At 44.3% G+C, this 27,985-nt stretch overlaps 2 protein-coding genes across 3 annotated transcripts in view; one reads left to right on the top strand and one right to left on the bottom strand.

Moving 5' to 3' along the window:
- Positions 1–14,913, bottom strand: part of spartin — a 37,370-nt gene extending 22,457 nt beyond the window's left edge. Inside the window, exon 1 of one of the 2 annotated variants that reach the window (XM_069317344.1) lies at positions 14,694–14,913. In XM_069317344.1, coding sequence (XP_069173445.1) covers positions 14,694–14,723 — 30 coding nt within the window. In that variant the 5' untranslated portion in view covers positions 14,724–14,913. The remainder of the gene's footprint in view (positions 1–14,693) is intronic. The other variant, XM_069317345.1, reaches the window with a different exon arrangement.
- Positions 6–27,769, top strand: LOC123746950 (serine-aspartate repeat-containing protein I). Its single transcript, XM_069317343.1, has 8 exons — positions 6–442; positions 8,568–8,735; positions 12,478–12,599; positions 13,215–13,377; positions 14,464–14,604; positions 17,742–17,859; positions 18,401–25,278; positions 26,842–27,769. Exons 1-8 carry the CDS (start codon positions 346–348, stop codon positions 27,018–27,020), a joined length of 7,866 nt encoding a protein of 2,621 aa, XP_069173444.1. The 5' UTR covers positions 6–345; the 3' UTR covers positions 27,021–27,769.
- The last annotated feature ends 216 nt before the right edge of the window (positions 27,770–27,985 follow it).

The raw sequence follows: 27,985 nt of genomic DNA, 5'->3' as shown, positions 1-27,985 counted from the left end.
TTTTTTAAATAAGCCAATATAAAAGTCTTGAATCTAAGCTTGCATACGTATTTGTACAGCAGCTCCTCGAGAGTGCATAATCCTATAAGATAAAGTAAAGGAGGAAATAAGAGTAAATGTGGTTGTTGGAGGTTGTGTGGAGGAGAAGAGCAGTTAAGAAGGTGAGGTTCCCAGCCAGTGACCGAGTTGTCACTCGCCGCCTCCACGTCCCAGGGAGAGGCCGCCGCTCTGCCTCTTCCAACTGGGCTGTAAAATAACAATTATCAACAATATTACTGTGGTCATTTTGCAAAAAAAAAAGAAAAAACTGCTTGACCATCGTCTAGACGTGTGTGGAGTGACGTTATGATGGTGATGGTGATGACGGTGATGGTGGTGATGGTGATGGTAGCGTCTCCATCACTTGCCCTTCCTCTTCAACAGTCACAATCAAGGGCATTCGGTGAGTTAACTACCCGTTCTCACAATATATTATTCATATCCTAAATATATTTAATGTGAAAAACCTATTATATAAACACTTATAGGCCTATATCCATCCCATTCACCTGGGGCTCTAGGAGACTCGAATCCTGGTCCCCCACGTGTGTGTGTGTGTGTGTGTGTGTGTGTGTGTGTGTGTGTGTGTGTGTATGAAAATTGTTATGTGTGTAAATTGTTATATATTACTATATATGCTGTATTATGTAAACAGTTCATTCGAGTGGAGCTAATGATCCGTGGACCCATTGTCTAAGTGACCAGTATGACCTATTATTACATAATCAAGCCCTCCACCTAATAGACAGATGGGTGGTGGTAGATAGGTTTAGGAAAATTGGTCACTGTTTTAACGAGGTATTTTACAAACATTAAACCGTTCTGCTTTATCATCCATTAACTTAATGTATTTTGTGTTGAAGTCACCCATTATGAGAGTTTCAGAGTCGCTATTGACTGATGGAAGAGCTGTCTCCATCATTTTGTCACATCCCACATAGATGTTCCAGAGATATATACAGCCAGTCTCTGTGGATATGTAAAACTTTTGCCAATAGGAACAGCTAAAAATGCATGTGATAAGCCTGAAATTAAGTTAGATCTAGGCATTCTAATCTCTTGTAAAAGCCAATCTCGGTTGTAAATCTGTTGTAACAAGGTAATGAATCCCCTAATGGTGAACATCCCAACTGTAAACAATGCGAACAAGAGCTGGGACATACGGTCCAATTCTATATAATTGCCCCGTTATCAATGATTTCAGATCAAATGGTGGGAGGTACTTTAAACTCAGGAACTGCTTCATACACTCACGAATATTGGAAGATATTCTTGTGTTGTAGCCAGAGTTTGCTAGTGCAGATCATATAGAGCTGCAGAATAGATCACCAGCCTCGTGTTTCATGTTCTAGTTCAAATAAGTTTATTAGAGACTAAGATACATCTCAAAAGTAGAGTAGTTCTCTTATGATTCCATGTATGACTAACCATCCTACGAGATGATGATATTAGATGAACTTGGAGCTAGTTTTTTTATCTACACTGTGAAATCTTTCATATAGAATAGGGTAACAGCACATTGTTGTGTATACTTAAGCCTATTAAAAAAAATAGCCTGGAACATGAAATGAGCAAAAACCTGACTGTAGAAACGCGTCCAGTCAAGTGTATGCCCGAAAATAAATACAGATGAATAGTGTATTTATTTATTTGTAGTGTTAGGAATGATTTCATGATGATATCTGACGAATGATTTGAATGATGACATCTGCTAGGAAGATGTATAGCAAGAAATGACTAAGAAATGTAGAAAGTAGGAAAACCGTAAGATTGGGGAGATCTCGCGAATAAGGACTGGTGTTACACATGCTAGTGTAGCAAAGCTTAGAATAAATTAGATAAAAAACATAGGGGGGTGTAAAGGGGTAAGCCCAATACTAAAAGAGAAGTAAGCTAATATGTGTTCAAAAATAATAATAAGATATAAAGGTGATCATGATAACAGGCGCAGTCTGTTACAGTGTAGTCTTGTTCTAGCAACAGTACAGTAGTATTTTTTTAACAATAACAACAGAAAGGAAATACAAAGGTGTAAATTGACAATTGAACAAGACATTTATAAACAACAGCTGCTTGAACAGTACATATAATTACAAGATATTTTGTTGTTGATGAGAACTCCAGAACGCATTTTACTTCTGGTAATTAATCGGAAGAGGTTTTAATTGCTGTGGATGTTCTGGTGTTTTGTATGGTATAATCTTTAGTGTAGAAGATTGTAATCACCGTACTTAGACGTTCCTTAACTGTGTTCTCTCCTAATACTCACTTACTTATTTTTCGGGGATTGAGCTTCGGCTCATTGGTCTCGCCTCTCAACCGTTAATCAAATGGTGTACAGACTATAGATATGAATGTACTTTTACCTGAATGAACTATTATTATTATTTCTTAGACTTTATCATATCTACATATGAAACTGTGTATGGATTCTGCCGCCACCATTACACTTCCTAATGCATTCAATTTCTTAACTGCTGTGTGTGAACTCCCCGGCTTGGTGCCTTCTTTTGATAAATACTGCGTGCGTGTGTGTGTACTCACCTAGTTGTACTCACCTAGTTGTGTGTACACACACACGCACGCAGTATTTATCAAAAGAAGGCACCAAGCCGGGGAGTTCACACACAGCAGTTAAGAAATTGAATGCATTAGGAAGTGTAATGGTGGCGGCAGAATCCATACACAGTTTCATATGTAGATATGATAAAGTCTAAGAAATAATAATAATAGTTCATTCTAGTTGCGTGCGTGTGTGTGTGTGTGTGTGTGTGTGTGTGTGTGTGTGTGTGTGTGTGTGTGTGTGTGTGTGTGTGTGTGTGTGTGTGTGTGTGTGTGTGTTGTACAGGCAGGCTTAATAATTCCCGTGAAGCAGTAGGAGAGGCTCGCAGGTGGCTGCTGGCCCAGCACAGCTGTCACCGCGACAAAGCGGACGTAACGGTCAGACAGTGAGCCGTGTCGTGTGGTGTATGGGGATCTCTCAATCACGTAAACCTGGATTTTATTCACTGTTTGAGGGCGGCGAAGCAGTGAGAAACTCCCTCTTGTATGAACTAAGGTGCAATTGTGCTAAGGCTACATTAAATTTTCTAGTTGAAGCCTAATATTAAAATTTTGCCCCGTGCTTTGATAAAGTCTGGTGCACTTATCAATAGCTTATTCGCTACGGATTGTACCCTTAAGACCACCGTAAAGCGCTTTAAATCCTTAGAGATTAGAAACACAAATTATTAGTTATATCAAAACAAATTTGAAAATTTGAATTTGTCTTAAGATTTACTACTTTGTTTTTAAAATCTTTTCACTGACTTACAAAGTATTAATGTTGGCTCCACTTTCCTTAGGCCAGTTAATTAACCTGTAATCGTTGTATTCTCCAATGGTTTAAAATAATAAAACACGATGTTTGGCTTTGTGTTCTCAGTCAACAGGTGCTTCACAGTCTCCTGTGTCAGTCAACAGGTGCTTCACAGTCTCCTGTGTCAGTCAACAGGTGCTTCACAGTCTCCTGTGTCAGTCAACAGGTGCTTCACAGTCTCCTGTGTCAGTCAACAGGTGCTTCACAGTCTCCTGTGTCAGTCAACAGGTGCTTCACAGTCTCCTGTGTCAGTCAACAGGTGCTTCACAGTCTCCTGTGTCAGTCAACAGGTGCTTCACAGTCTCCTGTGTCAGTCAACAGGTGCTTCACAGTCTCCTGTGTCAGTCAACAGGTGCTTCACAGTCTCCTGTGTCAGTCAACAGGTGCTTCACAGTCTCCTGTGTCAGTCAACAGGTGCTTCACAGTCTCCTGTGTCAGTCAACAGGTGCTTCACAGTCTCCTGTGTCAGTCAACAGGTGCTTCACAGTCTCCTGTGTCAGTCAACAGGTGCTTCACAGTCTCCTGTGTCAGTCAACAGGTGCTTCACAGTCTCCTGTGTCAGTCAACAGGTGCTTCACAGTCTCCTGTGTCAGTCAACAGGTGTTTCACAGTCTCCTGTGTCAGTCAACAGGTGCTTCACAGTCTCCTGTGTCAGTCATATATATATTTGTGTAAACTGTGGATAGAAGTGACCTCTACAACACCCACGTTCACCCTACCCACGACTCTGACCCTGAGGGAGGGTGTCCGTACATCAGTGTAGCTCACCTCCCTGTCTGTCTAGCTTCCACACGTGGACGAGTATGTCTTAATCATGTCCTCACGTTCTTCAGGTAGCAGAAGGTTGAGCTGTGTCTACGATCTTTTACAATGGATCTACGCTAGCACTACCTATTCTAACACTGCTCGGATGTGTGCTCTCTAACCTTTTGAAAGACGTCTTGGCTGGGCTCCTGGCGTCTATAAATGTAACTTGGCTGTAATGCATATATATAATAAGCATAAAGGAAAACTCAGAAGGCCTATTGTCCCATACGAGGTGGCTCCTGTTTATATCCAACTAAAGTCATTCACGTATGAGGTGAAGCAAGCGCCAGGTCTGGAAGGCTTGGTGAAGCAAGCACCAGGTCTGGAAGGCTTGGTGAAGCAAGCATCAGGTCTGGAAGGCTTGGTGAAGCAAGCATCAGGTCTGGAAGGCTTGGTGAAGCAAGCACCAGGTCTGGAAGGCTTGGTGAAGCATCAGGTCTGGAAGGCTTGGTGAAGCAAGCATCAGGTCTGGAAGGCTTGGTGAAGCAAGCACCAGGTCTGGAAGGCTTGGTGAAGCAAGCATCAGGTCTGGAAGGCTTGGTGAAGTAAGCATCAGGTCTAGAAGGCTTGGTGAAGCAAGCATCAGGTCTGGAAGGCTTGGTGAAGCAAGTATCAGGTCTGGAAGGCTTGGTGAAGCAAGCGCCAGGTCTGGAAGGCTTGGTGAAGCAAGCGCCAGGTCCAGATGTTGCAACATTCTTGGTCACAAGATGGATAATGAGAATGCTTGTCGCAGTCTTCTATGCCAAGTGATAACATATTTCGGTTAGTCGCCGCTCCCTAAGCCTCGGCGAGACTGTGGTAGTGTAGAGAAGGGAGGACTTTGTATTCGTCAAGCACGTTCCGACTCTATTTGTTGTGTAAACATAAACAACCCCCAAGAGTACCTACCCCGCGTCTGTGTTCGAACATTACCAACAACAATGTTTTTCGTCTAAGGTTTACAAGAACAAACTGTCGCATAGGAAATGGAAACAAATTGTTCAATTTGTATAGACATTGTCTAATTTGCGACAGAATACATTCAAGTAATAAACTAATACATAATCAGGAACTTAACAAGGTAATATAACAGGAATATATAATTATTTGGAATATATTTTCCAAATATATTCGCGGGGCTATAATTGTACGCTGAGGGGTACAAGTGCCACATTACTCGGTGTATATGCATTGATAGTTTACTATTATCCTGGACCATGTTCAGGACTACAGTAAACTTGGTGGTTGGTGAGCATGGTATTGTGGTGGCCTTACCAACCCAACCTGATGGGGGCCTAACCCAGCACCAACGCACAATAAGTCAGTGTAAGTGTTAAGAGGAATGTGTAGACATCCTGTGATGTCTGTATACATGGCTCTTGCCAGGGTCTTAGTCACCTTCATCTTTGAAGATGTTTATTGGTCTTTCTTTATTGTTATTTGCTGAGTAACTTCACGTTATTCATTTTATTATTATTATTAACGCTACTGCACAGAGCCTCTGACTCTGGTGACCACAATGCACCTCAAACAGTGATCTTATGTTCGAGGTTATTCATGCTGAAGATGAATAACTAACCCACATTTATGAAATGAAATAGACTTCTGTCCGAACTTCCCCTAAGCCTATCCCCCACCAGAGGCCTCCTGGGCCTCGTCCCTCCCCCAGCTCTTGTGTACTGGGCCCAGTGACTTAACAAAGGCAACGCCGCGGGCCCTCAGCGGGGTTCCTCTCGACCGCAGAGAACGCCACTATCTTGTAAACGGTAGTGTTGAGTCACCGTGACCCGTAGGTGACCCCTGGGACGCTGTGACCCACATTCTCAGCTCCTCCTCCTCCCCCCTTCACTGACTAGTAATAACATAGTTCACACACACACTGCTTTAACACCATCAACCCACGTGAGAAAGCTCTCATCTTCTCGCCCTCCCCACATGAGGTCGCTTCCCCCTTGCATTATCCATAATCAATACTGTGTGTGTGTGTGTGTGTGTGTGTGTGTGTGTGTGTGTGTGTGTGTGTGTGTGTGTGTGTGTGTGTGTGTGATCATACCGTGCTTGTAGCTAGGCGTGTTGTATTGAAAAGATGAAAAACAACGCAACGTTACTTGACAAATGTTCATTTTTGTGCCGAAACCTGTGTTTGAGATGATCATATAACAACACATACCATCTGCCTTACCGTTGGTGGTGGTCCAGCACGAGGCGTCACTCCCAGATGATGCTCATCCCTATCAAGATAGGCGCGCACAGCGTCCACCTGAAGCGTGGGACTCACATATATACATTACATTCTTGTACAACCACTAGTACGCGTAGCGTTTCGGGCAGGTCCCTGGAATACGATCCCCTGCCGCGAAGAATCGTTTTTTCATCCAAGTACACATTTTACTGTTGCGTTAAACAGAGGCTACAATTAAGGAATTGCGCCCAGTAAATCCTCCCCGGCCAGGATACGAACCCATGACATAGCGCTCGCGGAACGCCAGGCGAGTGTCTTACCACGGAGACTGCAGTTGTGAGTCGTGTGTAAACCGTTTTTTTTTCATATTCATAAACAGGGGGTTTGGCGGGTGCATGGAATCACTTTTGGATCTTTGTTTGGAGGACGGGCTGTTGTCAGTCAGGTGAACAATTCGATACATTACATTGTAATTAATAAACAGTTTGGGCAGGTGTATGTTGACCATGTAGGCCTACAGTACACAAGATACTACAACCGTCCAGGGTAATAATTTCAGGTGGTAAACCAGCCGTGACCCTGGTGTCGAGATCAGTTGACACTCTGCAGTGTTAATTATTTACTAAAGCGGAGTTAAAGTGTTCATGTGTTGTTTAAAGTGTTAAGTGCTCGTGCCATCAACGATGATAAGTGTTTCCAACGAGTCTTCTCGTGCGTCTTTACTACATCTTATTCTTTCAATCTTCATTTAAATATTTTAGTGTTCTTAAAACAAAGGACGGTATAGTAAAGTGTCCTTTGGTCAGTTGTGAACTCCCATACCCATCCTCATAAATTTTGGCCAAATGCTCGTTAATCCTGTCCTCAAACAGCCCGTCCTCGACTCAAGTCCATTCCATCCAGCGGTCAACCCCACAGACGCATTCATAACTTTTTACATGCTGTTCATTCAAAACGGGTATGTTCTCAAATATAAAGTAATATTATAATATATTAGCATATTGTGCATATATAGGCGTAGGTTAGGTTAGGTGTTTAGGTTCTGTTGGCGATTATTTGTATTTGTAGTACGTGGGTGAAGCATTTACAGCGTTGTGGTTCGAACACTATTCGTCAGTGAAGCACTTGTTCCGGATATGTTCGAACGCCAGCAGTTGTGAGTTGTGTGTAAACCGTTTTTCATTCATAAACAGGGGGTTTGGTGGGTGGATGGAATCACTTTTGGATCTTTGTTTGGAGGACGGGCTGCGTTAATCCTGTCCTCAAACAGCCCGTCCTCCAAACAAAGATCCAAAAGTGATTCCATGCACCCGTCAAACCCCCTGTTTATGAATGAAAAACGGTTTACACACGACTCACAATTGCTGACGTTCGAACATATCCGGAACAAGTGCTTCATTGACGAATTTTGTTCGAATCACAACGTTGTAAATGCTTCACCCACGTACTACAAATATAAATAATCGCCAACAGAACCTAAACACCTGACCTAACCTATCCTATGCCTATATATACACAATATCCCAATATATTACAATATTAATTGTATTAATACAATTAATATTGTATTAATTCGGTCTCACACGCCCCAGGCGTGTGAGACCGAAGCTGGTGAATAAAATTATTAGTTGTGCTAATTATAATTATTATATTGCTTCACACATCACCCGCTACCCAGTGGGCACCTTCGGTTGAAAGCGACCATAACTAAACATTGGTCACTTTCAACCAATGTTTGACAGTGTAACTAATTTGTTTCAGCCAGTTACTTGGATAAAAATAGAAGTGTTTAAGTACAAGTGTGTATGAGTGGACACAGGCTGTAAATGCTCTGGTCACCAATGTGGTGTTGGTGATCATTTACACGGTGTCTGCATGGTTGGCCTTATATTGATGAACTTGGTGACCAACTCCATTATTTTGGGGTTGAATTATTTATTATTATCATTATCCCTGAGTGCCCTGACCCTCCCTGAGTGACCTGACCCTCCCTGAGTGACCTGACCCTCCCTGACATCTCCTGAGTAACCTGACCCTCCCTGACTTTTCCTGAGTGACCTGACCCTCCTCGAGTGACCTGACCCTCCCCGAGTGACCTGACCCTCCCCGAGTGACCTGACCCTCCCTGAGTGACCTGACCCTCCCCGAGTGACCTGACCCTCCCCGAGTACAGCCTAATGACGCAGAGTGTCTCCTGGACAGTGGGCGTGTCGCTGTTCCCGCCGAGGCCGCAGCAGCTGGTGAGGGAGGTGGAGTGCGCGGCCACCAACACCCTCCTGCCCACGGGCACCTGCTACCCAGCCGGCGCCTGCACCAGCCTGGGTGGCGCCCCCTCCGGCACCTGCCCCACGGGAGGAGTCTGCTGCGTCAGTGAGTATGTCTGTCGTTATTGTCGCTGTCAGGCAGCTTGTCAGTCTCTTGTGTTCCCATTGATTGATGAAGATTAAAGCCACCCAAGAGGTGGCACGGGCATGAATAACCCATACATGTTGTTGTTGTTTCAGATTTAGCTACTCAGAACGAAGTGTCCATGTAGCACGGGCTATGGTGAGCCCGAAGTGGACTTACCTGGCACAGGAGCGGTGCTGTGTGCCGTAATACAGTGTTGTGATTATTATATACGTCCACTACGCACATCTCCTGTGCCAGGTGAGTACGACGGGCTCGCCATAGCCCGTGCTGCTTGCAACGTTTTGTTCCCAGTAGCTGAATCTAAAACAACAACATATATACGTCTGAACAAATCCTCAAGGGCCGTGCTGAGGGTTCGAACCTGTGCTCGGGATGTTCCCAGATGCGCCTTAGTCAACTGTACCGCGACATGGCCAAAAGAATTGCAACCTGGAGTGCTACCGCCTTCACGAGGATCCCGAAGCACAACCTGGGGTTATCTTGAGGTTATCTTGAGATGATTTCGGGGCTTAGTGTCCCCGCGGCCCGGTCTTCGACCAGGCCTCCACCCCCATGAAGCAGCCCGTGACAGCTGACTAACTCCCAGGTACCTATTTACTGCTAGGTAACAGGGGCATCAGGGGTGAAAGAAACTCTGCCCATTGTTTCTCGCCGGCGCCTGGGATAGAACCCGGGACCATAGGATCATGCGTGCAGTGTTCTGTCCGCTCAGCCACCGAGTACCGCGGGGTTTCACACAATTATCCCCAGACACCCGGCCTCCATTAACCAAATGTTCCACCTCTACGCCCTTCACTACATACAGAAATGAGCCGTAGAGCGCGGGGGGGGGGGGGGGGATTGTGTGAAATCCTGGTTGTGCTTCGGGATCCTCGTGAAGGCGGTAGCACTCCAGGTTCCAATTCTTTTGACCATTTCGTGGTACAGTTGACTAAGGCGCATCTGGGAACATCCCGTGCGCAGGTTCGAACCCTCAGCACGGCCCTTGTGGATTTGTTCATTTGATATGTGTCACGCAATTGTGATGTCTGTGTGTCCACAAGGGGACATGTATCTACAAGTAGACGGAGTAGCAATGGGCTCCCCCTTAGGAGTGTTATTTGCTAATTTTTATATGGGAACCATCGAAGACAGTCTTCAGTAGCAGACAAAAACCAACTGTATATTGCCGTTATGTAGATGACATATTCGTCATAGTAAAAGACTCCGATGAACTCATTGATCTAAAAAGCCATCTAGAGAGAGAGAGAGTCAGTACTCCGATTTACACATGAAAATAGTGAAAATAACAGTCTGCCATTCTTGGCTGTACTAATAACAAAAACAGGAACCTCTTTAAGCACCAACGTATATACTAAGCCCACCAACATAGGATTATGCCTGAACGGTAGAAGTGAGTGCCCCCAATGATACCAAGCCAGTGTTCTCAATGCTTATATTCGTCGAGCGCTTACCCACTGCTCCGAATGGAGCAACGTGAGTTTGGAAGAATAACACAGGTATTGGTGAACAACGGATATAGCAACGCGGAAATAAACGCTGCTATAAGAAGACACTTGGACTGATGGTATAATCCTGAACCTAGAACAGAAACAACAATACCTCCAATAAAATTATATTACAAATCAACTATGCACAGTGAACATATAAAAGAGGAAAGAATAATGAAAGAAATAATCCGTAAAGGAGTAAAAAGCACTACTCCTAACCAAAACATAAACCTGATCATATTCTACAAAACCAAGAAGACTTCCGAACTCCTTATCAAAAACAGGCCGAAGCCGACGGAGAACCCTCTACAGCAGTCAAGCGTTGTATACATGTACACTTGCCCCCACGAAGGATGTAACCTTCAATCTAAGTACATAGGTATAACGTCGACCATGCTGACGAGGCGTTTGACATGCCATCTTCAATCTGGTGCCCCTAGGAATCACATGAGACAAGCCCATGACATCACCCTAACAAAAGAAATGTTGAACAAAAATACCTGTATAATAGACAAAACCCAAGATCCAAGAAAATTACAAATTCTTGAAGCAATTCACATAAGAATAGAACAACCTACCATGAACTCCCAAATCACGGAACTATTTACTCTACCCACCATGAGGGTAAGGACAAGACCAGAACATAACGATGCCAACACAGAAGACACTGCTCAACATAACAGGCCTATTACACCTGATTAATCTTTGTATGTGCTTCGTCCCCCATTTATCCCCTATTTATCCCTATGTATCCCCCTTGCCTTTTCCTTTATTGTATTTGTTTTATCACCTGACCCCGTACTGGTATAAATTAACGAGTTCTGTAATATATATATATATATATATATATATATATATATATATATATATATATATATATATATATATATATATATATATATATATATATATATGCGGAAAATCCACAGAGAAATATGAAATGAGGTGAACGTTTCGGCTTTGTTAAAGCCTTTGTTAACACCAGACTGACTAAGGAGAAGGGAGAAGGGGGAAGATCATGGCTATGTCAATCATGGATTCAGTTTTCATATGAAATAGATTTTAGAATATGGAAGATATATGAAAACATAATTTTGACAGATAGCAGAGGAGTAAAATTAACTCCACTGGTTAAAAGAATTTTTTAAATTCTTTTTTTTTTTTGGTTAATTACACCTGACCAACCCTTGGGATGGGTTGGTCAGGTGTCGGCCTATATATCTTCCCCCCTTCTCCCTTCTCCTTAGTCAGTCTGGTGTTGACAAAGGCTTTAACAAAGCCGAAACGTTCACCTCATTTCATATTTCTCTGTGGATTTTCCGCATAAAATGATCAGTGTTTTGTGATCGTCAATTGCATATATATATATATATATATACAACCCGTTCTCGCAAATTTAATATGTCAATATTGACTTATTAAATATGTGCATAGGTGACATACTTAACATAATAGATACCCTTAAAAAGATTCATAGAAAACACCGACCTTACCTAACCTTGTTAGTATCTTAAGATAAGCATCTTATTGCTTCGTAATTACAATTATTACCTAACCTATAATAGGTATAGGTTAAGTAATAATTGTAATTACGAAGCAATAAGATGCTTATCTTAAGATACTAACAAGGTTAGGTAAGGTCGGTGTTTTCTATGAATCTTTTTAAGGGTATCTATTATGTTTAGTATATCACCTATGCACGTAGTTAATAAGTCAATATTGACTTTACGAATTTGCGAGAACGGGTTGATATATATATATATATATATATATATATATATATATATATATATATATATATATATATATATATTCTAACACGAATTTTCTCAGTATTTCTTATGTTTCTCTTCACTGTCGATGAAGAAAAAATAAAACAAAATGAAAGAAATGAAAATATGAAGAAAAAATTGAAAAATCAATTCTCCAAAATTCATTTTTATTTCTAGTCTGACGCCTGAACGCGTTTCGTAATAACTTATTACATTTTCCAAGACTTTAGTTTACACACACAACTGTAACCTGTAAACACACAAAATACATCCATACTTATACTCGCTTTGGGTGAGGTGATATGGCACAAAAGTTTTGGGTGACGTGATTGACATTTGCACATGATAGAACACGAACTAGTAGTGCAGGTCATGGGGGAATGACCTGCACTACTCCCCACACCCTCCCTCTCACTCCCCACTATGCCTCGCCCACAGTACCGACGGTGTGTGGGGAGACGGCGCGTCACAACAGGACATGGTTCGTCAACAGGGACTTTCCGGCAGGGTCACGTGACTCGGACGAGTGTGTCATCAGGGTGAAGAAGTCCGCCCCGGAGGTGAGTACTTAGACTCATCAACCTTTTCCTCTACTCATTGTATTTTATTCTTAATCTGCCCCCACCTCGAAATTCGCCTTTCCTGCTCCACCTCATCATGTGTGTGTGTGTGTGTGTGTGTGTGTGTGTGTGTGTGTGTGTGTCCTCTGGCTTGATAGGTTGCGAAGAGTTCCGGTATCCCAGCCTGCATCACACTGTTTACCATTCGGTAACCATGTAAATCAATAGCCAACAGACAATTTTAACATAGCATAAATCTTAAGGTAACTGCAGAAGGCCTATTGGGCCAAACTCTACACCTGCTGCAGGCGATGAGTCACAATAACGTGGCTAAAGTATGCTGATCAGACCACACACACTAGAAGGTGAAGTGACGACGACGTTTCGGTCCGTCCTGGACCATTCTCAAGTCGATTGACTTGAGAATGGTCCAGGACGGACCGAAACGTCGTCGTCCCTTCACCTTCTAATGTGTGGTCTGGTCAATCAACACATGCTATTTATATCCACCCGAATTTATTCCTATAACAGTGACCTTGCTTGACCTCTTCTCCCAGCGAACTCTAGTCTGTTTCTGGCGCTTGACCCTGACTGACCCGCTGCACGTTCCGACAGGTGAAACAAGTTCGTCTGGACTTTGAGTTGCTGGAGCTGGCGGGTCCTCGCCGGGGGCGGTGTGAGGGGGACGCCCTGACCCTCAGCCGCCCCTCCCTCGGCAGGAGCCACCAGCCCGTCCTATTGGCTCCGCCTCTGTGTGGTGACAACTCCAGACAACACGGTGAGTTATTGTGGCGCAGGTGGTGGCTGCGGTGGGTGTGGTGGGGAGGGGAGGTGTGTGTGGGGGGGAGGAGTGTTGTGGTGTGTGTGTGTGGGGGAGGAGTGTTGTGGTGTGTGTGTGTGGGGGAGGAGTGTTGTGGTGAGTGTGTGGGGGAGGGGTGTTGTGGTGAGTGTGTGGGGAGGGGTGTTGTGGTGAGTGTGTGGGGGAGGGGTGTTGTGGTGAGTGTGTGGGGAGGGGTGTTGTGGTGAGTGTGTGGGGGAGGGGTGTTGTGGTGAGTGTGTGGGGAGGGGTGTTGTGGTGTGTGTGTGTGGGGGGGTGTTGTGGTGAGTGTGTGGGGGAGGGATGTTGTGGTGAGTGTGTGTGTGGGGGGGAGGGTGAGTGTGTGGGGGAGGGGTGTTGTGGTGAGTGTGTGGGGAGGGGTGTTGTGGTGAGTGTGTGTGGGGGGGGGGTGTTGTGGTGAGTGTGGGGGAGGGGTGTTGTGGTGGTGAGGTGACGGTAAGGTTGTGTGTGATGGTGTCAGGTGTGAAGATGACGACACTATAGTACGGGTGTGAGGGTGGGTACTGGGAGTCACCTCCATAGTCCGCCAATAGCTGGCCGCGGCTACCTGTAGCCTCCAAGCCCCGGGACTATACCCAGCTACCCGCATGGAGTCTTTCATTATGTATAACGCTGGACTTGTGGTAACTTGTACATTATACACCAATAAAAGTTGCCAATTGCCAGAAATGGTTGTGTAATACAGAATTTTCTTTATGTAAATGGATTTGTCTTTGATGGTATTATCTATTTATTGTAATTATATTTGATACAAAAATCAAACTAATATGATATATATGTTAGAAAAAACTGGAGTTCTGAAGTACCTCGAACCCGTGACCGAGAGAATCCCAGCCTCTGGCACTAACAACTTTTTTTACTTTGACTTTTTATGATATTTATCATCAGGATGGTTCAGCGATCAGTGGCTGGGATTCTCTCCATCGGGGGTTCGAGGCCCGTCAGAGCTCCTGCTGATTTTCTCCATATATTTGATGTGTGTTAATTTTGTTGTGTACTAATATTGATGTGTTGGTATGGTGACAGTGTATGTGGAGGTTGGTGACGGGGAGGTGGAGGTGAAGGTGGTGCTGGAGGCCCAGGACCTCGCTCGTCACGACGCCGACGCCGCCGCGCCTCTACGTCAGTGGCGGGTCCTCATTACCCACCTCACCGCTCAGTATGCAGGTACCTTGCCTCGCTTAATGCTGTGGTAGCTCTTCTTACCTCGTACTATGGTGCCTCGCCTCGCCTCATACTGTGGTGGCTCTTCTCACCTTGTACTGTGGTGCCTCTCCTCGCCTCATACTATGGTGCCTCTCCTCGCCTCATACTGTGGTGGCTCTTCTCGCCTCGTACTGTGGTGCCTCGCCTCGCCTCATACTGTGGTGGCTCTTGTCACCTTGTACTATGGTGCCTCTCCTCGCCTCATACTGTGGTGCCTCACTTCGCCTCATATTAATGTGGCACCTTGCCTCAGGGTGTCCTCGCTATTGATGTCATTTCTCAGCCGCTTCCTACAAAGAAGTTATCCTAAGATGAATTAGAACATTGTAATTTGAAAGGAAATATGTTTACCATCAGCGAAAATTATTTGAGACACTGAAGCAAAGGTAGTGTTAGCAGGGTGTGGCGAGGCCTTGGTGTTGACCACATTCTCCATATTAATGAGTCACACACGAGTGAACAGTATCATTAGAAAATTTTCAGACTATTAAATTTTTTTTCAGAAACGTATTTAAATCACTCAAGATAGCAACAAGATAATTTGGAAAATCGTTTAAGTAATTTTCAAAAGAAAGGGTGTAGCCTGGAAGGCTATATAACAGTGGTACATAATATTTAAAAGTAACTAGATATAATTCAGGATGCAAATACTAGCGCAGAAACACAAGACGAGAAATGTCAAGGGACTTAGATTCGCCAAAGTGTTTGAGGGACGCGATAGAGCCTATGACTCAAAGGAACAGTGGAAGAGCAAATGTTTTGACCATTCTAAAGAACCTTCTCTCGCACAGTTTCTCATTACCGTATCGAACCCATTTTCTTTATGCCTAATTTTCCAGTTATCTCACTCGCCACAAACCGCCCTCCATGGTTAGTACATGGGGACAACCCTGGTAGTTTGCCCCCACCTATATAGCCTATTCTAGCGCCCTGCACTAGGCCTGTTGGTGAGAGACAAGCTCGAAGGCCACCATAACACTCTGCTCTGGCAGTCGTCAGTAAGAACTGTCCAGTCTGTTCTTTTCCGATCCGCTGAGCATCTTGGTACCTTTTGTTGGACTCCCGCCGACAATGGTCTTCACAGTCTCGGTAAACAGGACGACTGATCCTAAGAATCTTAGCACTTCGTGGTCTTTTTGTACCCGCTGGTTGATTCTTGAGTCTCGGCACTGTATGATCTTGGGTCAAGGAGAACCTGCAGGCCCCCAGCTAGAGTACAACTTATTCTCGGGTCCTCTAAGCTTGGTCTCTCATAGTTGCAGCACAAGGTACTGAAACCAGGCTTAATTAGTCCTTAGAGTTTCCTTTCAGCTGAATAGTATTTCAAAGTTATCTTGTCGTTACTATAATTGCTCTTCACTGACGAATCACAATTAACCACCGTTACTAATTCCCAAAAATGATAGTCAAAGTAATTTATACTTCGTCAGATGGCTCACCTTTTCACTGAAATACTAATTATTTTAATTATTGTACTGCTTCAGTTTACCCACGCGAAGCGCTATGAGTATTAGTGGCTTTACAAGACTGTAAAGAACACCAATGTTATGTACTCTCACAACCCCAATGTTCCTTCTTGTATGTATGTATATATATATATATATATATATATATATATATATATATATATATACATATATATATATATATATATATATATATATATATATTATTAAATATGACCGAAAAAGTAAGATTAATAATTCTAACACGAATTTTCTCAATCTTTCGTACATTACGCTTCACTGTTGGAGGTAAATCAAAAATCACTTCTCCAAAATTCATTTTTATTTCTAGTCTGACGCGACACGGGCGCGTTTCGTAAAACTTATTACATTTTCAAAGACTTCACAAATACACAACTGATTAGAACGTATCTCTGATTTTATATCTACATTTGAGTGAGGTGGGAGGGGTGATGTGGCATTAACACAAGACAGAACAAGAGGGGATATTAATAGGGTATTAAAAGTATCAACACAAGACAGAACAGAAACAATGGGTATTGAATAGAAGTGTTTGTAGAAAGCCTATTGGTCCATATTTCTTGATGCTTCTATATTGGAGCGGAGTCTTGAGGTGGGTAGAATATAGACTCAAGACTCCGCTCCAATATAGAAGCATCAAGAAATATGGACCAATAGGCTTTCTACAAACACTTCTATTCAATACCCATTGTTTCTGTTCTGTCTTGTGTTGATACTTTTAATACCCTATTAATATCCCCTCTTGTTCTGTCTTGTGTTAATGCCACATCACCCCTCCCACCTCACTCAAATGTAGATATAAAATCAGAGATACGTTCTAATCAGTTGTGTATTTGTGAAGTCTTTGAAAATGTAATAAGTTTTACGAAACGCGCCCGTGTCGCGTCAGACTAGAAATAAAAATGAATTTTGGAGAAGTGATTTTTGATTTACCTCCAACAGTGAAGCGTAATGTACGAAAGATTGAGAAAATTCGTGTTAGAATTATTAATCTAACTTTTTCGGTCATATTTAATAATATATGTCTACAGGAAAGACTGCTACCAAAATATACTAATATATATATATATATATATATTTTATATAATTATATATATATTATATATAATGTACCTGTAAACTTCGTACTATAGCAATACTGTTCCTACATTCATTCACGCTTTATCCAGAGATTCCCACTGTAGAGACCACTAAATTATTTGGTGTATACAGTCCTCAATACTTCAGTTACTGCACCAAATCCTTGCACAGTTGACCTCGACCACTGACCAGGTCTCTCGGTGCCCTTCCACACTGTAGTTACAGTGACCGACGAACACAATCATCATCCCCGGATGCACTTACATTCACCTTACTTTATCTACAAAGTCTTAAGTGTCCCACTAGCAGAAGCAACATCTTCTCGTCTTGATAATAATCAAGTCGACTAAATTTCTATTCATCCTGGTCCATTAACAAGACTTTATGTATCCATTTACCCATTATATAATCATCTTTGTCCTCCGAGTAGCTGGGGCTGATACCTTGCACCAAGGCAGATGTTTTACACGGGTATTCTAAGTTTTTTTGCTGTTAAAATGATAATAATTGACATGTAGGATGTGCCCACAGCTCCCCCGGGGTGCCTTCAATACCACCGTGAGCCCTCGTCTGAGGTACGGTCACTCAACTATGGCGGGGACTTCAGGGACGAGCTCAACTACGACATCTGCTTCAGTAAGCTGGCCAGGTGAGGACACGTAGACACACCAGTCATGGACATTATGGGCTGTCCTTATTGCTCTCATTATTGTAGGGTTACACTGTAGGGTTACAGTGTAAGTACATGTGCATATTCATCGGTCACACTTGCCTTGGAATGATTTCGGGGCTTAGCGTCAGGGCGGCCCGGTTCTCGACCGAGCCGCGGTCCCATTTCAGTATAGTCTTGCAGTAATCCTTTCAAGATATCGTTTCATCAATCTTGAGTGCCCCACAATGATCACAAATTGTACAGACTTAGAGTACATGTACAATGTACTCTAATGGTACAATGGTTACCATTCCTCCCAAGTCTCATGATCTATAAGTTCTATGACTGTGTAAAGGGGTAGCATCGCAGTACAGTAGTTTGATCAATTTAAAATATATAGAGTATAAATAAGATTGCATATACATGAAATATTTGCTTTGCTGGTCATAAGTACCATATTCTGAAAACAAAATATAGTATACGTATAAAATGTTGGACATTGTTGTCCTATAATCATACAACTCAATTATAATTACAGATCACAGAAAACTGATGATCAATGCAACCGTAAATTCACCAACATTGAACTGGATCAGTCTTTATCGTACCGTCACCGAAGTGATCTTATTAAGAAAAAAGGGACAAAATCAAAGAACGGGAATCGATTTGGACGAAGTTCAGAAAATTACGAACATAATGGACACAGCTCTTCCTTGCCAGAAGTGTTTGGAAAGGAAGTTAATAATGCTTTCTCTGATGTAATTAGTCAGGTCTCAAAAGCCGTGGAGGATGTCCGGTCCGAGGCTGACCTGAGAGAAGGTGGCACTAGTGAGACCCACAACAGCATTCCTCTCACCCTGCTGGAGCCATATACCAGCACACAGTTGAGCAGCAACATGAAGGAAGGTGCGACAACCATGAAGACTGAGTCCAGCGATCAGAGTCCAACAGACACCCGTGAAGACGAGGAAGACATGGCAACAGAAAGTGTCCACGACGTTCTTCCCATTCTCTACTCTGAAGGTAACGAGGCCGTCATCAGCCAGATCCAGCGTGTTGTCCAGCAACTGCAGCTCCAACACACACTCATTAACAACAACAACAGTTCACTCTCTTCCTCTGACAAGACAGCACACTCTGGCGTACCATCTCGCACAAATAGCTTCAAACTTAAAGACAATGACGTCAAGGTGGATGATGCGAGCATCAATGACAGAGAAGAACTTATGAAGCTTCCAGAGATGATGGAGGAAACAAAGGTAAACAATTCTCATGACTCGAGTACATCCAACTCTCCCTCTGCAACACCATTTCCCATGAGAGACAACATAGCTGTGGAAGGGCAAGTGGTTACAGCTGTGACAGCTCCAGGTGGCGGTGAAGGGCTGCTTCAAGAGCCGGACAAGGGCTCAAGTGGTGCGCCTGCTGAAGCTCACGTCACGCTCAGAACACCTGCTGCTCACACCACCCTAACTTCTCACAATAATAACACTGTGACGCCTCATAGTGAAGCTCTTGTAACTTCAGCTGCTGATATAACAATTTCTGGTGAAATGACAGTAACTAGTACTGAAGGAGCAGTAACGTCTACTGAAGGAGCAGTAACGTCTACTGAAGGAGCAGTAACTTCTACTGAAGGAGCAGTAACTTCTACTGAAGGAGCAGTAACGTCTGCTGAAGGAGCAGTAACGTCTACTGAAGGAGCAGTAACTTCTACTGAAGGAGCAGTAACTTCTACTGAAGGAGCAGTAACTTCTGCTGAAGGAGCAGTAACTTCTACTGAAGGAGCAGTAACTTCTACTGAAGGAGCAGTAACTTCTGCTGAAGGAGCAGTAACTTCTGCTGAAGGAGCAGTAACTTCTGCTGAAGGAGCAGTAACTTCTGCTGAAGGAGCAGTAACTTCTGCTGAAGGAGCAGTAACTTCTGCTGAAGGAGCAGTAACTTCTGCTGAAGGAGCAGTAACTTCTGCTGAAGGAGCAGTAACTTCTGCTGAAGGAACAGTAACGTCTACTGAAGGAGCAGTAACTTCTGCTGAAGGAACAGTAACGTCTACTGAAGGAACAGTAACGTCTACTGAAGGAACAGTAATGTCTACTGAAGGAACAGTAACGTCTACTGAAGGAACAGTAACGTCTACTGAAGGAGCAGTAACTTCTGCTGAAGGAACAGTAACTTCTACTGAAGGAGCAGTAACTACTGAAGTAGTAACGTCTACTGAAGGAACAGTAACTACTGAAGTAGTAACTTCTGCTGAAGGTACAGTAACGTCTACTGAAGGAGCAGTAAGTTCTGCTGAAGGAACAATAACTTCTACTGAAGGAGCAGTAACTTCTGCTGAAGGAACAGTAACTTCTACTGAAGGAGCAGTAACTTCTGCTGAAGGAACAGTAACTTCTACTGAAGGAGCAGTAACTACTGAAGTAGTAACTTCTGCTGAAGGAACAGTAACGTCTACTGAAGGAACAGTAAGTTCTGCTGAAGGAACAGTAACGTCTGCTGAAGGAACAGTAACTACTACTGAAGGAGCAGTAACGTCTACTGAAGGAGCAGTAATTACTGAAGCAGTAACGTCTACTGAAGGAGTAGTAACGTCTACTGAAGGAGCAGTAACATCTACTGAAGGAGTAGTAACGTCTACTGAAGGAGCAGTAACGTCTACTGAAGGAGTAGTAACGTCTACTGAAGGAGCAGTAACTTCTACTGAAGGAGCAGTAACGTCTACTGAAGGAGCAGCAGTATATGGAAGTGATGGCACAGTAACTGACACTGGTGAGACTGCAGTAACTACAGATGAAGAAGATGATCCCTCGGGTGAAGAAGTGGCAATTTCTGGTGATAATAATACAGAAAACTTTGATAATATTATATCAAAGTTTAACAAAGAAACAATTTATATTGAGGATTCCATAACCTTTGATAAGAATTCAACAGCCTTCAATGTGGATCCAACAGCCTCTAATAAGAATTCGACAATTTCCATTTGGGATCCAGCAGTCTCCAGCGAGGCCCCAGTCGCTTCCAGCGAGGCCCCAGGCGCTTCCAACGAGGCCCCAGTCGCTTCCAGTGAGGATCCAGTCGCTTCCAGTGAGGATCCAGTCGCTTCCAGTGAGGATCCAGTCGCTTCCAGTGAGGCCCCAGTCGCTTCCAGTGAGGATCCAGTCGCTTCCAGTGAGGCCCCAGTCGCTTCCAGCAAGGCCCCAGTCGCTTCCAGCAAGGCCCCAGTCACTTCCAACGAGGCCCCAGTCGCTTCCAGCGAGGCCCCAGTCACTTCCAACGAGGCCCCAGTCGCTTCCAGCAAGGCCCCAGTCACTTCCAACAAGGCCCCAGTCACTTCCAGCGAGGCCCCAGTCACTTCCAGCGAGGCCCCAGTCGCTTCCAGCGAGGCCCCAGTCACTTCCAGCGAGGCCCCAGTCACTTCCAGTGAGGATCCAGTGCATTATGTTTTTAATCCAGCAACCTTTGATAAGGATCCTGTTTCCCTAAATGAAAATGCTCCAACTTCCAACGACCAAGAAATTTTAGTAATGAAGGGCACTACTGTGGGGTATGGCCCGTTGAACTACAATGATAATGTGAACAATGTAGACCTAGTGCTAGAAAAGATGAAAGACCAGTTCCTTACAGATTATTTAGCAAATGACTTGAAGCCTTTGTCAGAAACAAGTATGGAATACGGTGATGAAAGTGTTTTAGTAAAAGGGACATCTGGAGGGACTGTGATGGTAGGAATACGAGACGGCGATGAAAATGATGTGCTGGAAGTTGAAGTGGAGAGTAATGATTATGAAGGTACTGGCATGGATATAAGTGACATACAGTTAGGGCCTGGTTCAGGTGGAACAGGTAATTTAAAAGAAACTAGTCACTCTGAAATAACCATGAACTCTGATGTAACAAGTGATTCACAAATTATAAGCATCTCAAATGATTCTATTGTTAAAAGTGGCTTGGATATGATGAGCAACATTCACATGCCAAATGTCTCGGATGTGACGAGTAACTTGGACAAATTAATTGACTCGGATATTATAAATGATTCGTATATGGCAAATAACACAAATGCAACTAGTAGCTCAATTGACTCGGATGGGCCAGATAATTCGAATATTATAAATGACTCTGATGTCATACATGACTGGAAAGTGCCAAATGCCTGGGAGGGAGATGCGACAAGTGACACAGGTATAGGAAGTACCCATGTTGAGTTGACTGTGGTGGACCCTGAGAAGGTTCACGTGCATGGGAATCTGGTGATCGTTGACCACACTTGGGATGATGCAAGTAGTGGAGAAGGTACATGGACATCATCTCCTCCTGTAAATGATGTCATTGGAAGCCAATATTCAGACTCTACCCGCCCATCAACGGAGACAGCAAATAAGATAGACAATGCACAATTTGAGGAAGATTTGGTTACAAGCCATTCTGGATCAGGTCAAGAGACAAGCCTAAACACAAGCAATATGATGACACATGGACTAGTTGAAAGCACTGATTCCAAAACTCCATCCAGCACCAATAATGAGTCTGATGAGAACTTTCTTAATGATAACATCCAGTGGTTAATCCTGGGAGATTATGCACTGGAAGACGAAGGAGCCGCAGGTTCTGGCCCTCCAGTGCCGCCGGAGACTGTCATAACTTCCGGCATCAGTGTTGGTGCACACAACACTGCCACACCTGGAGGCACACCTGGAGGCACACCTGGAGAACACACTGTCTTACATCAAGGCTCTGCTTCACCTGTGGCTCCTGGAATATATCAGTCATGGTTTAGTAACAATGTGGATAATACAGTAATGCATGACATGGAAGCAGTCACAGCTGCAGATGGCAGCACTGCAGCAGACATAGCTGTAGATGGCAGCACTGCAGCAGACATAGCTGTAGATGGCAGCACTGCAGCAGACATAGCTGTAGATGGCAGCACTGCAGCAGACATAGCTGTAGATGGCAGCACTGCAGCAGACATAGCTGTAGATGGCAGCACTGCAGCAGACATAGCTGTAGATGGCAGCACTGCAGCAGACATAGCTGTAGATGCCAGCACTGCAGCAGACATAGCTGTAGATGGCAGCACTGCAGCAGACATAGCTGTAGATGGCAGCACTGCAGCAGACATAGCTGTAGATGCCAGCACTGCAGCAGACATAGCTGTAGATGGCAGCACTGCAGCAGACATAGCTGTAGATGCCAGTACTGCAGCAGACACAACTGTATATGAAACTGCAGCAGACATAGCTGTAGATGGCAGTACTGCAGCAGACATGGCTGTGGATGGCAGCCCTGCAGCAGACACGCCTGTGGATGGCAGCCCTGCAGCAGACACGGCTGTAGATGACAGCACTGCAGCAGCAGACATGGCTGTAGATGACAACACTGCAGCAGCAGACATGGCTACAGATGACAGCATTGCATCAGACATGGTTGTAGATGACAACACTGCAGCAGACATGGCTGTGGATGGCAACCCTGCAGAAGACACTGCTGTGGATGACAACCCTGCAGCAGACACACCTGTGGATGGCAGCCCTGCAGCAGACATGGCTGTGGCTGGCAACCCTGCAGAAGACGTGGCTGTGGATGGCAACCCTGCAGCAGACACACCTGTGGATGGCAGCCCTGCAGCAGACATGGCTGTGGATGGCAGCCCTGCAGCAGACATGGCTGTGGATGGCAACCCTGCAGAAGACACTGCTGTGGATGACAACCCTGCAGCAGACACACCTGTGGATGGCAGCCCTGCAGCAGACATGGCTGTGGATGGCAGCCCTGCAGAAGACACTGCTGTGGATGACAACCCTGCAGCAGACACACCTGTGGATGGCAGCCCTGCAGCAGACATGGCTGTAGATGACAGCGCTGCTGCAGACATGGCTATAGATGACAACACTGCAGCAGCAGCAGCAGACATGACTACAGATGACAGCACTGCAGCAGCAGACACGGATGTGGATAACAGCACTGCAGCAGCAGATATTGCTACAGATGACAGCACTGCAGCAGCTGACATGGCTGTGGATGACAGACCTGCAGCAGACATGGCTGTAGATGACAGACCTGCAGCAGACATGGCTGTAGATGACAGACCTGCAGCAGACATGGCTGTGGATGACAGACCTGCAGCAGACACTGCTGTGGATGACAACCCTGCAGCAGACACTGCTGTGGATGACAACCCTGCAGCAGACACACCTGTGGATGGCAGCCCTGCAGCAGACATGACTACAGATGACAGCCCTGCAGCAGACACACCTGTGGATGGCAGCCCTGCAGCAGACACGGCTGTAGATGACAGACCTGCAGCAGACATGGCTGTGGATGGCAGCCCTGCAGCAGACACTGCTGTGGATGACAACCCTGCAGCAGACACACCTGTGGATGGCAGCCCTGCAGCAGGCACGGCTGTAGATGACAGCGCTGCTGCAGACATGACTACAGATGACAGCACTGCAGCAGCAGACATGGCTACAGATGACAGCCCTGCAGCAGACACACCTGTGGATGGCAGCCCTGCAGCAGACATGGCTGTGGATGGCAGCCCTGCAGCAGACACTGCTGTGGATGACAGCCCTGCAGCAGACACACCTGTGGATGGCAGCCCTGCAGCAGACACACCTGTGGATGGCAGCCCTGCAGCAGACACTGCTGTGGATGACAGCCCTGCAGCAGACACACCTGTGGATGGCAGCCCTGCAGCAGGCACGGCTGTAGATGACAGCACTGCTGCAAACATGGCTACAGATGACAGCACTGCTGCAAACATGGCTACAGATGACAGCACTGCAGCAGCAGACATGGCTGTAGATGACAACACTGCAGCAGACATGGCTATAGATGACAGCACTTCAACAGACACAACTGTAGCTGGCACTGCAGCAGCAGACATGGCTGTAGATGACAACACTGCAGCAGACATGGCTATATATGACAGTACTGCAGCAAATACTGTTGTGGATGACAGCACTGCAGCAGCAGATATTGCTGTAGATGACAGCACTGCAACAGCAAACATGGCTACAGATGACAGCACTGCAGCAGCAAACATGGCTACAGATGACAGCACTTCAGCAGACACAACTGTAGCTGGCACTGCAGCAGACACAACTGTAGATGACACTGCAGCAGATAATACACTAGATACAAGTAAAAACAACAGCACTGCACACACAGTTGTATCCAACAGTACAACAGTCATAACAGACCATGACAGTACAGCAGACAAAAGCACAGCAAACACTGCAGGTGGCAGTGCAGCAGAAATAGCTGTACCTGAAAGTACAGAGCCTCTGGACGACAGCAGTATTCCAACCAATGAAGAGAGATGTGGCGGGTCTTTCCTTCTGGTGAGAGAACTTGTCATATGTGGCGGTCAGTTCAGACAAGAATCATTCGACGATGAAGATTATGAGGATGGTGAGTTCTTAATTGTATAAAGGTACAGTACATTACATGTATCAGAGAGAGGAATCACTTAAAGAACCAGTTGATGTTAATTATCAATCAATCAAATATTCTGATTTGTATTGTTGCCAGAAAATTAACATGTAGGTTGTGAGTGCTTTCTCTAGGACACCATTGACAACAAAGTAGAACTAATATTTCCCACTTGAAATGCAATTGACAGTTGTATTTTGAGCTACTGTATTCAGTTCCTCCCTAAAGTAAAACTCCAGTGAGTCATAGACAAGATTTGTGAAGTCAGCCAGAATGATATTTAGGCTCCAACACCATGAAGATGTTTTCAAACATTCCCACAGGATCATATAAGGGGCTTGGAAGGCTTTTTAACAGTTTTTGCAAGCTTGGGCAAACTAGCCACTGCCACTAGGTGGTGCCAAAGGTTTTCAGACCCAGATCATTCCACATTCTTCCCGACTGCTCAGAATCATGATTGGAATTGCAGTTTGGGGTTCAGATTTGGGAACTCCAGCTGTGGATGCTTTGTACGTTGGACAAGCACTAGGTTCCCATCCTTATCCTCTTGTGGCGAGTCCTAATTGGCTTCGGCCCCTCTCTTGTTCCATTTTTGCATCACTTTGTCAGATAGGATTTAAAGGCTTGAACCCACTTTGTGGATATTCAACCAAGTGGATATCCACCATAGTGGATATGGTGATAAAGCATGGTACCTCCCAGCTCAAGTTGAATTTGTTTTCCCAAAACTATACTCACCTAGTTGTGCTTGCGGGGGTTGAGCTTTTGGCGCTTGGGTCCCGCCACTCAACCGTCAATCTACTGGTGTACAGATTCCTGAGCTTCTCAAGCTCCATCATATCTACATTTGAAACTGTGTATGGAGTCAGTCTCCACCACATCACTTCTTACTAGTGCATTCCATTTACTAACTACTCTTGACACTGAAAACGTTCTTTCTAATGTCTCTTGTGGTTCATTTGAGTATTCAGCTTCCACCTGTGTCCCCTTGTTCGTGTACCACCCGTGTTAAATAATCCATCCTTGTCTACCCTATCAACTCCCCTGAGAATTTACCAGCCTCCCCTAGGCTGGTAAATAAGCAGTTGCAAGGGGGTGAGGATTTGACACAGCTTTTAGCAGTACCTTTGGTAATCATTCTTACCAGGACTGAACTTTTCTTCATTGCCTCCTTAACAGTTCATATGGCCAATGGGTCATTTGAAAAGCCCTCTGTGGCCCTGATGCCTGTTATCATGCTAGACTTTTCATGGCTCCTGTGTAGCATAGTAGCTTCTTAGCTTATGGAGAAACTGAATAACTGTGCCCATTAAGGTGCTTTTCACATTGACTCAATTTTGAGTTTTTCCATGGAAGATTTGGCAGAAAAGTCATTGATATAAGAAGACCAACAGATATTTCCAGACCTAACTATTGATAGGTACAGTATGCCGTTTCATTGTAACTGGATGTCTAACTATGGACACAATACAGTATGCTACCCTGTGTATTACTTGTACACCTCTTTACCTCTGTGTTGCTAACAAAAACTCCCATTAACAGATCGGTTTGAGGATGTGGAGCGGATGTCAGTGCGAACATTGAAGGGAGCAACCCGAAGCCTTCAATTTGTTTTAGAATACGATACAAGTTGTCCCACACTAAAAGTGGAACCAACGCCAAAGCCCCCTGCCAAGAAAACTGTCACATTCTTACAATACCTTCTAGGATGGTATCGTTGAAAACAAACAAAAAAGATGTAGCTGGTTATACATCTTCAAACTTTAATTTAAAAACACAAGTTAGAATTCAGAATATTACATTCTTTTTGATCTTTTAACAAATTTACTCGCATGAATTTAACATTTTTCAAAATTCAGAGTACTGTATATAGCTATTTATCCACCTTTTTACTTTTTATTTATTTTACCATGTATTCACGATTAGCAAAACATTTCTGTATGCAAGGCGAATGCATGGCTTCAGGATTGAGGATTCTCAGGTTGCTCATATAGTATAGTATTACCATTGCTATTAATACCATGCCAAAAACTGCTAAATACCCTTCAAATTCTAGCAGCAAAATAAAAATGTGTAATATGATATCAGAGAAGTACTGTATAAGAAGGCAGAACTGTGCTAATTATAACAGAACAGGATTTTCTCATCTACAGGTAAGGTAGGGAATTATAAATTTACTTATCTACAAGTATTGATAAGAAAAATTCTCCATGCTTGACATATTAACAAATGGAAAAATCCTGTATTATGTTATAAGCAGCATTTGGCCAAAGTTCTAACTGGTGTCGATCAGTGCACACAAACTTCCTAGACATGATAAAAGGTAATGAAAGCCTATATTAGTTTTTCAAGTACAGTACTGTATGTCACATAGTCTGATGGAAGGCATTCATAGCAAAGAATAAGTCACAATAACATGGCTCAAAACAAATAACCCAATCGACATGTATGAAATGACAGGAAAATTACAAGCTTTTAGTCTATGCTGGACCTTTACTGAGGGAGGGAATTATCAAGGGAAAAGCACCAGGCCATTAAGGCTACATAGCACTGGGAAGGGGTCAGGATAAGGATTTGGGATGGGATGGAGGGGAAAGGAATGGTGCCCAACCACTTGGACGGTCGGGGGATTGAACGCCGACCTGCATGAAGCAAGACCGTCCCTCTATCGTCCAGCCCAAGTGGT

The sequence above is a fragment of the Procambarus clarkii genome, chromosome 87, assembly GCF_040958095.1.
Source record: "Procambarus clarkii isolate CNS0578487 chromosome 87, FALCON_Pclarkii_2.0, whole genome shotgun sequence".
NCBI lineage: Eukaryota > Metazoa > Arthropoda > Malacostraca > Decapoda > Cambaridae > Procambarus > Procambarus clarkii.
Note: the sequence above shows the minus strand (reverse complement) of the source record. Positions and strands in the feature narration are given on the sequence as shown.